We start from the raw sequence: 17,582 nt of genomic DNA on the forward strand, positions 1-17,582 counted from the left end.
CACAATTCCCCGCGGCCCCCGGGCCCGTTATTTGCATACGACGCTCCACGTCGCGGCCCGGTTCGGCCCACGACAGAGGTTTCCCGGCGCGAAAAGGAACAACGACCGTGCGCAGTGGTGAGGAAAATACAGGCCATCTGGAAACCACGTCAGACAGCGTGGGGCGGCCTCGCCCTGATCTGTAGAGCTAGTGCGGAGCAGTGTGGGAGCGGCGAGGAGCGCTACCTGTCATGCCTTAAACTTATGAGTAAGGAAAATAACGACCCGGGGTGACGCCCGGGTCCTCACTTCGAATGTGAGAGGAATTTTTGTGCGGGTACAGGTCGCCCCTGGGTGCCCCGCTTACTTCGCGGGATGCCCGGGTGCCGTGATCTGCCCGGCCCTCCGTGCCGCGAGTGCCAAGGACAGAGCTGCCGCGACCGGCCTGCCCCGAGCGGGCGGGAAGGGGCAGCGCCTGCGTTACCGGCGGTCGGGAGATCGGATGTACCTTGAGCTGCGATTCTGCTTGTGCGCTGGCGTGCCCTAAGGGTCTTCACGAGGCTTGGAATAAATCACCAAACCTGCCTCGTAAGCATTTCGTGTGTATGCAGAAAGTAATTCCTTCTTTATTCTGAGGGAGCAACGACACCGTTTAAAATGGAGCTAAGAGCGAAAGGGGCGTGGTGCCTTGTGCAGCGGTGAGCTCCTGGGCTCCTGCTCGGGGTCTCCCTGCGGGCCGTGGTGCTGTTGGGCCTCCCTCAGAACGCCCTTTTGCAGCACATCACACCCACAGCGTCTCCAAGACGCGGTTTTGCTCCCGCCCGAAGCTCTTGTCACCTGTGACCCCTTCGCAGCCCCGCTGTTCCCTCCCTTCCTGCCGTCTCTCCAGCACGGCATCCTGAGCTGCAGTAATCCTGAGGCTTTGTGCCTGCTGCACCACCCACAGCGCTGCTGTGCAGCTGCGTTCCGTGTGAGACCCGAGGGGAAGCGCCCGGGGGCCGTCTAGCCAGCATCCATTTTCCAACCTGCAGGGACCCCTATGGAGGTCACTTCCACCAACCTTAGCGCTATTTGTGCAGCCATGATACCTTCAGGCCGTACCTCTACTCTTTGCCTCGTGGTGAACCAGATCCTCCTGTTTGTTTTGCTTCCATCAGCCTAGTTCTTGCATCTGAAGCTGAAGAGTACGCGTGTAGCTGCCACCCACCCTCTCTTCTACCTGTGATCCCTGAAGTCATCTTCTGTCCAGGAGAAGAATTCCAGGCCTCCTCAGACATTCCTTCAGTGTACCTGAGCTGTGGATGAGAAGTCAAATATTTGTTCTGGGAAGAACTTGGGCCTCCGCTTCCCTCCTTGTGTCTGAGAGAGGAGGAAAGGTGTTAGCAGCAGCAAAGAGATCTCCCTGAGTATAGGGGTCTCTACAAAGGCACATTCCTTAAGCGTGTCTCCTCCATCTACCGAGACCCCATGACATGGAAGTCAGAACAGAGGAGACCATTTCCCCATCTCACACCAATTTCCTGTTAAAATATTACTTAGGAAATTATGCAAAGGACATCAGGACATCATATTACCCTTGGGATGGTGTGGTATGGCATCTGATTTATAATACTGCCTCACCCTCAAACATCAAGAACTGGGAAAAGAAGTTGTGTTGGATTATGGGCTAGATGTTGAACTTTACACCAGGAGATGTGAGAGTCTGTCAATAGGAAATTTCATGCACAGAGGCATTGCACAGTGGCAATCAGTGGATCTTTGTTGCTAATGGGGGAAGTGCCTGGTTTGTAGTGAGAGGTTAAAAATCTTCTGATTTTAGCAGTTTGTTCACTGTTTCAGAACTACTGCACCCTAGATGTTTTTGCCTTCTGAAGACTTTAAATCAGCCTTTGAAATATAAGGCCTTGCAACTTGAATATTTTCGTCTAGCAAAAATGATGGACAGAAAAGTTAAAGACACACATGTGGAGATGCAGAAGAGATGAGCTTCAGAGATAAAACTGATGCACAGCATAGGACCAGACAGACTCAGGGAGCTAGAAAAAAAATTAGGCTAAAAATTTTCTAAGCAGGTAATAAATAGAGCATGGCAGTTTGCCATATGTGTAGTATCATACCTGTATAATCACAATCATTTGGCTCAGGGTCATGCTGAAACTTCTACGTTGCCTGTACTGGACAACTTCCCTGTTGTTTACCTTCTACAGCCTGGAAAAATGAAATATTAATGCACTGCTCATCTGAGTCTGCAATGTTTTAAGAGGTATGAAAAATCAACTATGGTAGTTCTTTCTTTTTGTGGAAATTGTAGGAAATACTGCACATATGTAATTTTACTTCACCTGTTCTATTCCATAATAGATATTTCCAAAAAAGATTTTTTTTTTACAACCAGTTTCTCAGAATATTCCAGTTTTCTAAAGTTTCTTGCACACACCTGGATCCCAGCTGATGTTGTCAGTGACCTGCAATATGCTTAGGGAATTCCTGAGAGAAGCGGAAAATTTTCTTGCAGAGAGCTGCACAGAAATTTGCCTTTCTTTCTGGGGTCCATCGAGAAAATCCCAGGGAGTTTGTGCAGCCAAGAAAACGGATGGACTAAAAAGAAAAACTGGAGAAAAGAACTTGGTAGGCACCGCAGAATTTAAAGTCTTATTTTAATTTGGTAATTCTCAAGTTGCTCACATAATACTGTGTCACACAAAATCACATAAACTTGCATTTGCCTCAGTGCATCCCCCTTATGCCATGGAATACAACTTTTAGAGCTCTTTGGTCCAGAGCTGTGGCACATGTGGAGCTGAAGGACTTTGGGAGAGGTAAATTGTACAGATTCTGGAAAGCAGCAGAGTACTAATAGGCAGGTGGCCTTTTAAAGGAGATAACTGGAACAGCTTCAATTTTTAAAATGGGTTTGTTAATGATGATTTATCCTAGGTGTCCCAAGTGGGGGGTGTCCAAGTTGCTAGCTCTGAAAAGTAGGCAATTCATGGGAGAAAGAAAAGCAGAGTATTTTATAGCAGCTGTTTCATCTTCTTAGGGCTAAGTGAATAATTAGCCCAACTGTCAGGTCATTCTCCTTTGATCCCAGACTACACCTTTCACAATAATTTCTTCCCCACGTTTCATTATGGGCCACAGAAGGGATGGGGTTTTTTTCAGGGCACCTACATCTTTCTTGTCCACATGCTCTAAATACCTTCTGTTCATCTTCCACTCAGCTTTAACTGGTGGGTCCTGAAGAAGCAGCAAACAATAAATTTGGCAGCACTGCAGCAGGAACTGTGTTTCATTTTCAGTTCCTATGTGAATAGCAGCTTCCTGAAAATCAAATGAGAATAGTTTTCAAAGTTTTGTAATGTTATATTGATGTATTATTATGTTGCTTCCCTGCTCTCATTCTGTGCAGCTGCCCCAGAGGAACTAAGCACTCAAGAACTTCATTTGTCAAAGCTGCTGGTACTGTTTGAATGGGACATGCAGGGGTCCTAGGGTCACTTTAAAGGTTCTTCTGTTTCCTAAGTCCTGACTTCTGGATTGTGCCAGCATCCAGCACCTGTCTCTATTTTCTCATACAGATATCTGCAAGGCATTTGGTAAGACCAAGCTCTTGGAAAAGCCCAGCAAGCTGCAAAAGAAGGAAGCTCCTCTTTGGAAGTTTTGTATATCTGTGATATGTATGTCATATCTTCCACAAAAAAAGCCCACTAGAGACTAGTCCATGTGGATAGCAGCTCTGTGTACATCAACAGCCTCTGCACACTCTCCTCTGCCTTCCCAGGGGTTTGGCTGCTTGTGTTCAAAACCAGCTCAGATTTAGCATGCCATATAGCCTTGTATTCAACTCCTGCAATAACAGCCAAGCTGGCAGAAAGGGTGGTGTGAGAAGGAGTTATGAGAAGCCTCATCTTCACCCACAGACTGGCCACCAATTGACCCAGGAGCTGAGTGCCTGACTGAGCTGTGGTGTTGGGATGCCTGTGCCCAGCCTTGCTGGTCCTGATGCACAGACCAACTTCACAGCTTTGTCTTGACCTGGCTGTTCACTGTGAGCTTGCCCAGTAGTCACTGGTTTGTGGCAGACCCTGATCACCATCACTGGCCCTTTGCTCTTTGCTTGGGTTCAGTAGGACTGTGCCTTTGTTGGTAGGGGCATGACCCTGCCTTGTCCTTACAAGGTTATATGTACTTGAGAATATTTTGGGAGTATATGGGCTGGAAGGACCTAGCCACAAGTGGAAAACAACCTCATGCAGAAACCGCTCATATTTTAATTAACAAGATGCACAGACAATTGAACCACTGCCCCAGTTCCTGGGCTCTATCTTTACTTACTTGAACAATCTTGTTGTAAACCATTGAGTTTTGGTGATAGTGTTGCCTGAACAGTTCCATTATGTCTTGCATCATCATCTACAGAACAATCATAGCACAAAGCAGGCTGTTACCATGTGGTAAGGCAAGCACTGGGAATTTTTGTTTTTCATATTGGGTCAATCAGTAATGGAGAAGTCACTCATTTCAGGCTTTGGAGGAAGGTCCCATAAAAGCAACACAGGGTTGAGAAATTATTTCTGCACTCATATATGTGCCTCATCCAGCTGGACAATACAGATATATGTACAGGTATATGTACAGTATATGGCTGTGTATGATGGGACACAGAATCATTTAATTTTGGAAGGCTCTCACAGAGATCCTCAAGTCCAGCTTCCTGCTTCTTTGCAGAATAGCTTAACTCTTAGAGGGAAAGACCTGTTTTTTATTGAGTGCTGCTCTCATACCTAGGGTTGCCAGAACTTGGCTAGCTTCACCAGCCCTCTCAGCTCAGACGTTATCCCCAGTGTCATTGCTGACAGATTTTGAGCAGTGTCCTTAGCAGAAGCAAGATTCTAAATGAATGGCAGATGCCGATGGCCCTTTTACACAGAAACATAAAATACCTTGGTCAAAGCATTATTCCAAAGTGGAATGTCAAGAACTAATTCTCTGGTTCCTTCCATTCCTCACCCACCACCCTTTGAGTCCAACACCTCATTTTCTCTTGTATCTGACAGCAGGTTTGTCTGCTGCTTTATCTCATGCCCTTTTAGCTTGTATCTCTGAGCACAATAGTCCATACCATCAATACAGTTATCTGTGACCTACCTGTGTTTGATGCAAAGCCTCTGGAGTGGTGTCTAACTTCCACATAAAGCAGTCCATAGCTGTTTATTTTAGCCTGGTGTCTTCTTGCAGCTATATTTTCTCTTTTCTCTGACATCGGGTCACTTTATCTGGAATCCAGGTTTAATTCTGCTGGGGGTGACATTCAGTGGATTTCTGTTTTCTTAAGAATATCATTTATATAAACTCTGTGCAATTAAAGCTCCATTGTCCCAGACAAGGAAGCTGAGTGAACCAGTCTAGGGGCTTGTGTCCAAACCTGCAGGAATGTTGTTTCCAGCAAATGATTGGGTGGTTTGATCTCATTAATTGGGCAGATATGAATGCCAGATTGTAACATTACAGATATGAATAGTGCATATGCTGCTGCCTAATGTCTCTGTCCAGCTTCAGGTACTCTGCATCTCTGATTTGGGCATGATATTTTCTATATCTCTAAAAGCTTATTTCTTTCCTCCTTCCAGCAGCACCTGTGCAAAAGTTCAGCAGTGTTAGGGCTTCATGGGCCTAAATTTGTCCAAGAAAAGGATGCAGTCCTACAGTGTGCTGGGTCTGGCTGAGGTGGAGTTAGCTTTCTTCACAGCAACCCTTATGTTGGTGTGTGGTTTGGGTCCAGAATGATGCTGATAGCACACTGATGGTTTGGGAGGTGAGGGATGGGCTGGGGTTTGTGGACTTGGCTTTCTTCCCCTTCACTAGGCATATAAAGTTTCTCTGCTGAACACCAGCCTCTACCAATGCAAATTCTTGGTTAGCAGGATACAGTGGAAGCAAACTCAGCACTGTCATCCTTATTAGTTGAATGATAGCATTAGAGTCACTGCTGGCCATGTACTCAGTGTTGTTAATCATTAGAGCAGCATTCAGAGGACTAATCTGCATACATGCCCTATGATATATAAAAGCAGAACGATTTTGAAATTACTACCTTTGCTTTCATATTTAAAATGTTATGCATGTGATAAAAATACAACAGACACTTGTCTGCATTTGTACCGTGTTGGGTGGTACCACTCTGTACACTTTGTAAGGGCCATTCTGGGGGCTAGGTCCGAAGAAGCAGAGTGGTCCTGCTTTTTTCTTACCCTTTGCATTTGGTGTTTTCACCAGTGGAAAGCCCAACACAGCTCTGCCAATGCCCTGGGATGGGAGAGAGAAGTACAGTCTGGGAAAGAGGCAGTGGGGAAAGTCTTTCCCACCCATGTGCTAGCAGGGCTTTGGGATTCAGACATTAACACCGACAGTGGTGACTGCAGCTCCTAGTTTTGCTTGTTTTGATGAGCTGATTATGTTGATAACCTCAGACAACGAGCATGAGCAGGTGCAGGAGTTTGTCCTTTCTGTAAAAGCAGTACTGACTGTCAGAGTGTCACACTAAGCATCCCTGAAACCTGGCAATATGGGGACTCTACCCTCAGCCTGACACTACCACTGGTGTTGGGAAAATAAGAGTTACAGCTGCTGAGCCCCTGGCAACCATTCACTGAACCAGTTGTGTCTGCTGAGCTGGGAATTAACCCCATTGAACAATAAATAGGGTGGGATTTTTATGCTAAAAATCACAGATCTTCAAGTTTCAAGGATAAGAAAAGACAGTAAGGTTTGAAGTGCCTGTAAGCAGGACATGGATGAGCTCTAGAGGTGTGATGGCTGCTGGATCATAAATGGCTGGGTGAGTAGAAGGTGCCACCCATTTCTGTGGCTGGATTTTACAGGCTGCCGTCTGCCTAAAGCACGAGATTCCTTGGAAACTGAAAGCAACCCCCACTTTGCAGTACTGACTCCATTTCTCTGCAGCCAAGTGGGAGGCACATCCTCTTCTCCCTGGGCTGGGGATAGGGAGAGGAACAGCTTGGCCACAGCCCAAACACCACGGTTGTGCTTTCTGCTCCAGATTCCCTAGTGCCATCTGGCTTCCCAGCCTGACCCTGCCTGCTTGATGCCAGAGGAAATTAAAGATTCACAAAAAGTTCACAGTAACTATAAGCTAACTAATTAACCTTGGAAACATGACAGTGGGGTGCTGGAGCAATGGAACTGTGAAGAGACCCCTGGAAGAGAATGCTATGAATCCTTATGTCCTTGACAAGTAATGGTTCAAATAGATTCAAGCAGATTCAAACTGCAACAGAGGTTTAACAAAATAAGGTTTAACAATAACTTAGCAACAGGTGACAGGATGTAAAGACAACTTCAAGTTACCTTAGATGATTATAATTTTAAAGAACACATCCCCAGGGGAATTTGTATGTGGAAATGAGAGGATAATGAACTGGGCTGAGATCAGCACATGCACATTAAAACTTCTGTTACACAAACATGAGTGACCAATCTCCTGTTTCTGTATGATTCTTTTTTGGTTACCTTTTTGTAAAAGGACTCTGCTTGTTTTTCAAAAGGTTGGGAAAAGCCTGGCACCCTATTCTTCAGATTTGTAATAAAAATCTTGCCTCGATTCAATGTGTTGATTGGCTCTTGCACACCAGAATTCTCCTCTTTAGGGATAATATCCTGAGGAGCTTCACCCCATATTAGAAAATATGTCTCTTCATGCAATAGAAATTATGATTGAGAGGATTCATTTCCTTTGGCATAATAAAACAAAACCATGGGAGAGGAAAAAGAAATAAACCAAGTCCTCGTCCTCTTGCCCACATGTAGGGAGGTGTCAGCAATAACTTCAAAATTAAACAGCACATTTTTCATAGCTCTTCCATTTTCAGACCAAAATAAATAGGTTTCTGGAACTTTTTTTGCTTCAATTGTTAGAAACTGCTGAGTTGTAGCGTAGATGTTTATAGCCCTGTTAGAGATGTCAAAACTTCATGAGGGATTATTGTGTTCATCTTACAAGGACTTGGCAAATCATGCAAGGGGAAAATAGAAGATAATTTTCCAAAACAGTAAAAGTAACACCATAGGATGGAAGAATAGAAAAGCATGTCACAGAGAGAGCATGGTGACGTGCTTGAGGGAAGATGTCATTGCTTTGTCTGGTCAGGGATTGCCCTGGGCTGCTGACACCTGGCTTGGTCGCAGAAAAAATTGACCCACTGTGCCCCAAAACTGGACCAACCAAATAAGATTAGGGTGCCTCCATGGAAATGTGTTTAAGAAAGGGCAGGGAACACTGAAAAGGGAGAGATAAGTCCAGGGCAGGTACAATATCCAACGGGATGATGAGCAGTGGAAGAGCCCATGCAGGAGCAGCTGAGTAGGACAAAAGGAGCAGCAAGAGCAAGGGACCCCCAAGCACCAACCCCAGCTTCTGCACCACCCATGGTCTCACCAAAGGGTCTGGTTGTAACCTGCAGCATGGGGTGGGGAAACAGGACAGGGGGAGGTGAGGCAGAATGACAGAATGTCTGATTATATATCAAGGGATGGAGCATGTTCATGCAATGTCTCAGAGGAGAAGGGGGAAGAGGAGAAGTCTCCTAGGGAATCATAGAATGTTTTGGATTGGAAGAGACTTTAATGGTCATCTAGTTCCAACCTCTCTGCCTGGGCCTTCCACTAGACCAAGTAGCTCAAAGCCCCATCCAGCATGGCCTTGAACTCTTCCAGGGATGGGGCACCCCCAGCTGCTTTGCAGATTTCTATGACTGCTCTTTCTTTACTGTGTGGTAAAAAGGTAGGGGAGGCAAGTGGGGAGAGATTTCAGTGAAGTCATTTGAGGCCTCCCTCAGCAGCAGTGGGACACAACCTCACCAAGACCAGTCAGCCTCTCTGTTTGCAGCCAGCACTTTCCTTCTGCCCTGGGGTATCAGCCTGGTTTTTCCTGAAATGCTGCATATTTTCCCCTCACACCTGTTTCTTCCCTCCTCTAAACCATCCCAAACAGTATGAGGTTTTTTCTGCCCTCAGCATCCAGCAGCAGTTTCTCAAGCCCCTTAGCCCTTATTTTGCATGTGTGCCCTGGACTTAACCAGAACATTCCTGCCAGAGGTTAACCCCAGGCATTACATGGATAATCCGTGAAAGCTTTTTGCCTCCAGTTCCAAGTAACCATGACTATAACAAGTCCAGAGGTGCTGTCTGGAGCTCCACCCTGGCTCTTCTGCCCCTTATCTCTCTACCAGGCAGTCAGGGCTCAGAGACAGGACAGAAATCCCAGCTGCAAGCCAAGAGGGTTAAGAAAGTGAAATGCCTGTGCTCGTGGTCTGGCTGTGCTGCACTGTTTATCTCCAGTGCTAAAATGAAGTGGCTTTGCAGGCCACTGTGACCATGGGGATGCTGTGCCACGCTGCTATCACCATCCCTGCTGTCATTTTGGGCTGGCAAAGCCTCCCACCCTTGTGGCAGCTGGGAGCTCCAGGGCTGGGAGCAGCTGTGGGGCAGCTGCAGCTGTGGAGCCCTTGTTAAACCAGGGGGTTGTGGGGAAAGCAGTGACCATGGCAAGAAGGCAGGACTGGAGAGAGTTGCTGGAGCTAGAAACAGAATCTTCGACTGAAAGACCAGAGTGCCAGGGAAAGGGGATGGCAAGGCACCGCAGTGCCCTCAGCACAGCAGGACTCTTGGGAGAAAACCAGGAAAATTAGTGCTTGGGCAAGGATCACCTTCAGGAAAGTGGAGCCAAGCACTGGCTTTGGCAGGAGTGAGAGGGAAAGAGGATTGATCTCTTTTTTTCCCCCACTGAAAACTGCCTTTTTTTCCTTCTCTCCTCAGACAGTGAGACCTTTGCTTTGGCACCTGACCTGCAACTACAGGGCTAGTCCTCCTCCTCATGTGGTTGGTTTCTTTCCTGATTAAAAGTGATTAGGTAGCTCTAAAACCTGCAGAAATGTGACTGAGGGGAACAGAGACAAAGAGACCCTTCAAGATCTCTTAAATCCCCAGGGCAGTATTTAGAGAGCCCTGAGGAGAGAACTGGAGCAGAAAGACCTGCCAGGACCTTCCTGTCCTTCTCCCTCCTGCTGCACCGTCTGTTGCCAACATCTCCTGCACCATGTCGCTCTCTGAAGCAGAGGTGCAAAGTGCCCGTGGTGCCTGGGAGAAGATATTTGTGGATGCTGAAGACAATGGGACAGCTGTGCTGGTCAGGTAAGGAAAGAGCCCAGCCAATTGCTGCCCTGGAAGGGTGAAGGAGGAACAGCAATGATGGAGTTACTGCTGAGGAGCATGTCTTGATGTTTTTCATGCAGCCCTTGCTAGGAAGAGGAGCAATCCATACAAGGAAAAATAAAAAGAAAGGGGTAAGGGGCTAGGAAAAGAAGAGACAAGAACAATATCTTCACCCATGTAAGGTAAAAAAAAGAAAGTAGTATGAAAAAGAATGGGAACAAAACATGGGCGTTGTTTCCCTCTTCCTCTTTACCTCTGAACTATTTTAATGCTTTTTTAAAAAACTCAGTGTTTCACTTCTAATTATCCTTCAGCCTCAGCCCATCTGTTCCATTGTATTATACCCTTTCTGTAGACTTGCCTCTCTTAGTTTCCATCCTGTTTCCCACTCTTCTGTTCACCTTTCACATATTCCACTCTCATCTGGGACTTACATCACCTCCATAAGCATGGATCAGTTCAAATACTATTTCTGGTTATCAGAACTTTACCCTTCCCTCCAGCTTTCTTATATATCACACCCTGTGCCTGGATCACCTTCACAAAACATTACATGCTGCTCTTTTCTTCTGTAGGCTCCATAACCTGAGCACAGTTAGGGTCAGAAATGCAGCCATAAGATGTTAGTAGCATCCAGTAGCTTGCCTCCCTGGGGTAATTTACTCTAGAAGGTTTTCCTGTAGTGTCCTACAGCCCCAGACCTGCCTATAGAGAAGTTCAGGGCTTCCCAGCACAAGAGAGACATGGCTATACTGGGAAAAGTCCAACAAAGGGCCAGGAAGATGATGTGGGTACTGTAGTGTATCTCTCCAATAAGGAAAGGCAGAGAAGGCTATGACTGTTCAGATTCAAGAAGAAAAAGCTCAGGGGAATCTTACCAGTGTGTACATAAAAACATGAAGAGAGAGTGCAAAGAAGGCAGAGCCAGGCTTATCTCAGTGGTGCCATGAGACAGGACCAGAGTCAGTGGACCCAAACTGAAACACAGGAGGTTCCATTGAACATCAGGAAACACTTTTTACTTCCGAGTGCAACTGAGCACTGGCAGAAGTTGCCCAAAGAAGTTATTAATTCTCCATACATGGAGATACTCAAAAGCCATCTCGTCGTGATCCTGGCCAACTGGCTTGGCCAGTGGTGTTGACCCAGATGACCTCCAGAGATTCCTTCAAGCCCAACCATTTTATGACCGTGAAATGCAATGTGGAATTTGTTATGGATATTTCAGGTGGATAACCAGTTCACCCAATGGAGTAAACTGCTTTTTTTAGGAGTTTGACCAAGATGGCTGTTATTGATCAAAGGTAATTTCAAACACACTGAATTGTGTTACTTTTGAATAAATGGAATGAGCTGTACCCCATACTCAAACAACAATCCATCACAGGTAGTAAGAAAGCTTTGCAGTGGACTATAGGAAAGGGTTAATTAACACAACAAATAGCAGGGTTTCACTATGAAAACACCCATCAGTATCACATTGGTCATATCTGCTGTCCAGAACATCTTTGGAAATGTCAAACTGTCACAGTCATCCCATGTGAATGTGTTCCCGCTTCTCTGTGAAAGTAACACAGAGATAACGCTGAGAAAATATTAACTTTAGAAGGAGTGGAATAAGTTCATTTTAGGTTTTAAGGTGGAATGAGCAAAGGAAATACCCTGGGGAGAGGCAAGGGAGAGAGGACTGGCTGCTATGTGCATGGGGGTTATGCACAGGTGCAAAAGGCAAAGGAGAAACAAGGAATGCAGAAGTGTCTGTTCTAATAAAGAGAAGGGGAAAAGGGACATCAATACATAAGCCAAGGCCCAGAATATGTGGCCATGTCTGCACTGATACCTTGGTCCACAAGTCAGGACATCTCTCATTTCTCAACAGGATGTTTACCGAGCACCCAGACACCAAGTCCTACTTCACACATTTCAAAGGCATGGACTCTGCCGAAGAGATGAAACAGTCAGATCAAGTCAGGGGCCATGGCAAGAAGGTTTTCAGTGCCATCAATGACATGGTGCAACACCTGGACAACTCTGAGGCTTTTCTTGGGATAGTGACCCCACTTGGCAAGAAGCATGCCACCCAGCTGAAGATTGACCCCAAAAACTTTAGGGTGAGTGAGCAGCCCTTTTCCCAATTGATGTAATTGTGAGGAGGGTGTGTTTTCCCCTTTGAAGGGTAGAACTGAGGAACATAGGCTTTGTATGTAGAAATATGTATATATATATATATCCCTCAGAGAATGGAGGTGGTGGAAGGTGAGATGGTTGATGGTAGAAGGCAGGAGTGAGAGATGTGGCGTGGGTGGGGAAGGGCTGTGCAGCAGATGAGGTGCAGGCAGGTGATGTGGTGCTCAGTGGGAGCTGCACAGCTGCCCATGAGCTGTAGAGTGTTTTCTTGGTGCAATGTGATTCCCACACCTGCCATTTAATAACAACACACAGAAAAGCAGTTTAACGCTGGACTTCAGTCCCTGATGTATTTTTTATCTTGTAACAGGAGCTGTGTTCTTCTAGGACAACTAAACTAGCGGTTATTGAGCAACAATGACAACAGCATTGTCATCATTAAACAACTCAAATAATAAATACAGGATCAAATTACTTACCCAGATCCACCTAAGGTCACTGGCAGAGTGCATTTATAACTATTTTTCTGCCTTACACAACAAAAAGAGGCACCTTCTGGCAAAGATTACTTCCAAATGAAGGTGATTTCAAAAGCAGTGGGCCCAGTTTCAATGAGTGGGAAAATAAGTGATTTTTGTCTGAAAATGCTTTTTCAGGGTAAAGACACACACAAAACAATAAATGCTGCAGAGGAAAGGAGTTGGCATTTTGAAGTATGCCACCTACCTAGTGACTGCAAGAACTCTGCTAGAGAGTGCTGGATAGCTAATGAGCAGGAAAGATCAGGGAAAAACTTACCCTCCACGCTGTGTATTCCACAGGTGTCCAGCAAGGGGCTCATCGTGGCCTCTACTTATTTGGGACAGTCCCCTGCCTCGAGAGGGATTGCAGTGGATGGATGAAGCACATCAGTCCTATACAGCCATCCTTGAGTGATAGGTGCAATCAACACTAATTAGATACAGGGTAGTTAAAAACACCAGCAGCAGTTTTTTGTGAATTCTATAATGCACTTTATTTTCCGTGCCCTGTTACAAGCTCTGCACGTCATGTGCTGTGAATTGTTCTTGTACCCCTTTCTGCCCTCCAAGAATCCCAACTAAAGATATGCAAGTTCTTATTGCCTCTAATGTGGAATAAAGTTCACATTGGTTGATTCTTCCCTTCTCCTTGTTTAGATTATCTGTGACATTATCTTACAATTGATGGAGGAGAAATTTGGCGGGGACTGCAAAGCTTCCTTTGAGAAGGTGACCAATGAAATCTGTACCCACCTGAACAATATCTACAAAGAGGAGGGCTGGTGAGGATGTGCACCCTCCAGACTCTTCAAACAACTTGCCAGCACTGATTTGATGCTTTTGAGCCCCCAGCCACCGCTGGAAAAATTTAAATTTAAAAATAAAAAAGGCAAGAAAAAAGGCTTATACAATATAGATATCAATGTCAATAATTTCCTTAGCAAACTGAGTTTCTACAGCTAAACAAAACCCACAGATACATCAAAGTCAACCAACAAATCCTGATGTGCTTTGCAGTTTCAGGTGGATTCCTCTGGCTACTGTCCTTGAAGACTACATTTTAAGATTTTGACTTTAAGCTTTCTATTCCTAAAAGAAAGACTTGCTCCTTTCAGCAGCACCAGCAGTTCATTGGCTCACCTACCACCTCTCCATCCTTATGAATGATGGGAAGGACACCATTTTGAATCATCTCCAGAATCTTGGTAGAAGTCATTATTTAAGAGCCATGAGTATTGCTTTTTGTTTGAACTTAAACAAGGGGGAAGTAGCATATGGGAATGACCAACATCTGGAGAGACATGAGGAAAGTCCTATCTTGCATGAGCCAGGAGAGTCACCCAACCTTGGTTTCTGAGAGCAGCTTTCAGCACAAAGGATGACAACACTGAGTGTGGTCAGCACTGGACCCCTCTGGGCAGGGATGAATGTCTCCAGGGTGTGGATTGCACCATGTCACTCCTAGAAAATTACTTGGGTTGCATTCCCACAAGAAGCAAGAGCGGAGCTCACTGGCTCTTGTGCACTCAAAATGCACCCAGCTAATGGAGACCACTGCCTCACTGCATGGGGAACACAGTCTGGCATGGGACTTGTCCTGTCCAGTCACACAGTCTGAGCCTCCCTTCAGAGCTGTCTGGGTCCTGAACTATTTAATTGCTTTTCTTTGAATTCCTTAGGCATGGAGAAATAATCAGCTAATAACTGCAAATAACCACGTGCTGGTTTGCTTCAGTGTAACACAATAAACACAGAGAAAGCAGATGTGCCCTCTCATTTGCTTCACAGAAAAGGTGATGTGCAGCAGAGGCAGCTGGTTACAGTGCACATTTACTAGTGGTACTGGGGGGTTTCCAAAACCAGCTCAAGCTCCCAACCAGGCACCCATCACACTTGTGGCAGTCAGGCTTCTCATGGTTTTCACTTAACCATGAAGCAACAGTTTTGTAAACAAGTAAAAATGCAGTTTTCCTTCATTCAACATGTAGTTTTCCTCACCCACTGCATTTGGCAAAGGATGCTAAATCCCAAAGTCCAGAAGAGGAACTCTAGCCAGAGGGGAAGATGGGCAGGTTGCTTTATTTGCTTCAGTGTTCTGTTCAGCTCAGGGAGAAAGGGAAGCATATTGCATAGCACTGCCAAGGACTGTAAAAAAAGAACAAGATGTGTAAAAAAAATATTTATAGTCTCCAGTCCCTCTGAAGGAGTACAAGTAGTTAAAGCTCTGAAAAGAGGTGGTGGCAGTTCTTTACTCCCATTGCTCTGCTGCAAACCAGTTGGAGCTTAGGAAGATTTGAAAGCAGCAATTTGAAAAGTTACAGTAGTTCTAATGCAAAGTCCCCACCCACTTACCACCTTCTAGAAATGGAGACAGAGGCTCCAGCTGGATGAAAAGTGCCTGAGGGCCGGTGCTGTAAAAGTGCCTTCTTTGGAGCCTCTCTGAGCCAGCACCTGGAATGATTTCTAACCCTTCTGCACTTAATACTTTACCACAGTCAGCATTTGTCAGATCATTTCAGCCTGGGAAAGGGCTGTACAGCTAAGGCAGCTCCTGCTGCTCTCAGGCCCTTTGTGACCTTGCAGGTGTCCAGCCCTGCTTTGTTGCTAGTTAATCCTGCCTTTCTGATGGTGCATCTCCTAGCACTCTGCTTGCCTGCAGTGTTCTGACAGCACCACTGAGCCTAGGGGAAGGGATTTGGGACTGCAGTTTCCCCAGCAACAGGAAGTGAAGAGCCAGGAGAGGTTAAGTCATGAGAGAACTTTCTAATTGCCCACAGACTCCATTATATGCCCACAGAGGGGAAAACAGGGATAAAGTGGAGAGCCGGGGCTGGAAGAAAACATTTCTTCCTCTTTCCTTGTATTTCCAGCTGCTGATACAACTCCTGCCCAGCAGTCTGCTGCTTCCCAATTTTGCAAACTGCAGTGAAAGACAGGTTTCAGGTCTTACTGAAAAGAATAAATAATCATGTAAGTAGTAACAATGCAAAAATTCATTAAGCAAGTGGAAAAAAGTGAACAAAAAAACCCCAAAGAGCAAGAAACATGATGCAGGACTGGATGAAGAGTGCATCAACATCTTTTGTAAGCTCCTGCATCAGAAGAAAACTAATCTCTACTGTCTGTGGAATGAATAAAGGACAATGATACCGAGGAAGGTGGCAGGTGAAATATGGGACAGAGAACAGTAACCTGGAGGGGTTATCAGGTGCTGCAGGCCCCTACACAACACTCTCCACACTGCCTTCGCCTCTAAAGCGTGGCTCAGTCTGCATTTATCCTTAGTTTAATGCTGACTACAACCCCCATCTGCTTGGATGTACCCACCTAAGCCCTTGGCTGCCTTGCACTGGCCCTGGGGGTCTGAAGTCTTGCTACCATTCTCTCTTCAGCCACATAGATAATTCCTGCTCCAAGGCTATTTAACCTTTGCTCAATCATCTCTTTGCACTGGTTTAGAGAGCTGGTTTACCCATTTTTTCCCATTGCCCATGGGGATGGGTGGTGCAAGATAGGCTGGACAGAGAGAGGAGCTCTAGGGCAGGGCTATCATTGTAGCAAGGGGATGGTAACTCCCAAGACTCAACAGCTGGTGGAAGGCAAGGGGACAGAGGAATAGCCTCATGTGCCAGCTCCACTGACAAGCTGTATGTTGGGTAACAGGATACAGTGGCAGTAGGCCAAGCACCTCTGCTTGGAAATGTCACCATTACTGTGTGGTTCCTCCTGTTGCAGTGGGAAAAGCAACACACAGGCTGTGTGGCACTGGGCCAGACTGCCCAGGGATGTGGCTGAGTTGCCATCCATGGGGGTATTTAGAAGGCATGAAGATGTGGCACTTGGGTACATGGTCTAGTGGTGGGCTGGGCGGTGCTGGTTTAATGGGTGGATTCGATAATCTTGAGGGGCTTTTACAAGGTAACCAGTTCTATGATTCCATGTTCAGGAGAGGATCTCATTTCTGGTAACTTGCCATTCTCCAGCCCCTTATCGTCTTAACCTTCTGGTTTTGCACTCCCCTGACAAATCCAGACTGATTATAAGATATGGGGATGATGCTTGCAGGTTCACTGCAGTTTAAACACTTTAAATCAGTTAAGGAATTTACTTTTTCTGCTTGTTTTGTACATCTTCAGTTTGATAAAAACTGCTATGGAGCTGCAACTGCATCAGCAAAATTTCCAAGATCTCAAAAGGTGATGTTCAGCTAGAGCATCCCTAGGTTCCCTCAAGAGCCCCATTTCATAATCTATTTAACCATGAAGACCAAGGTCAGTCCATACCACTCTTCAACTGTACAGCAGGAAATTTACAGGTGATGAATACCTCAGTTTTGCACACCTGGAAATTGAGGTCATTGGGTTCTGATGGGTGGAAGATCCGTATTTAGGCACAACTCTCCTGATAGATGCTCCAAATCTTTTACATCTTAAGTGTGTTTCGTCAGTCATCTTAATTTTTTCTTCCCAACTGCACTTCAGTCCTGTATTTCCACAAGTAATTCATATTATTTTATTAGGGAATCAGAGATAAGCCTTACCTTCTTGCTTAACATCTAGTGTGGTACTTCCCCTACATAAGGAAACACCCAAACCCAATCCCTCTTTTATAATTAAATTTAAAAGCCATTTGTAAAATGAATGGCATATTATCCAGAATTTGCTAGTGTGGAATCTAGGCACTGTTTTGTCACAGTATGCAAATCTCACCCACCCTCCCTTCCTC

General features: G+C 45.6%; 1 protein-coding gene and 1 non-coding gene across 4 annotated transcripts; both read left to right on the top strand.

The window, feature by feature from the left end:
* LOC134043653 (cytoglobin-1-like) lies at positions 1-14,521 on the top strand. 3 transcript variants are annotated; one of them, XM_062492255.1, is made up of 5 exons: positions 1-567; positions 1,137-2,242; positions 9,814-10,188; positions 12,089-12,320; positions 13,515-14,521. In XM_062492255.1, exons 3-5 carry the CDS (start codon positions 10,094-10,096, stop codon positions 13,641-13,643), a joined length of 456 nt encoding a protein of 151 aa, XP_062348239.1. In that variant the 5' UTR covers positions 1-567; positions 1,137-2,242; positions 9,814-10,093; the 3' UTR covers positions 13,644-14,521. The 3 variants fall into 3 exon arrangements, with proteins under 3 accessions (XP_062348239.1, XP_062348238.1, XP_062348240.1); XM_062492254.1 differs by having other exon boundaries at positions 1-2,242; XM_062492256.1 differs by lacking the exons at positions 1-567; positions 1,137-2,242; positions 9,814-10,188 and adding an exon at positions 11,490-11,513.
* On the top strand, positions 231-379 carry LOC134043880 (U12 minor spliceosomal RNA). Its single transcript, XR_009933196.1, has one exon. It is a non-coding gene; the product is annotated as a U12 minor spliceosomal RNA (small nuclear RNA).
* Positions 14,522-17,582: the final 3,061 nt, after the last annotated feature.

The sequence above is a fragment of the Cinclus cinclus genome, chromosome 4 (genome assembly GCF_963662255.1).
Source record: "Cinclus cinclus chromosome 4, bCinCin1.1, whole genome shotgun sequence".
In the NCBI taxonomy this organism is placed as follows: domain Eukaryota; kingdom Metazoa; phylum Chordata; class Aves; order Passeriformes; family Cinclidae; genus Cinclus; species Cinclus cinclus.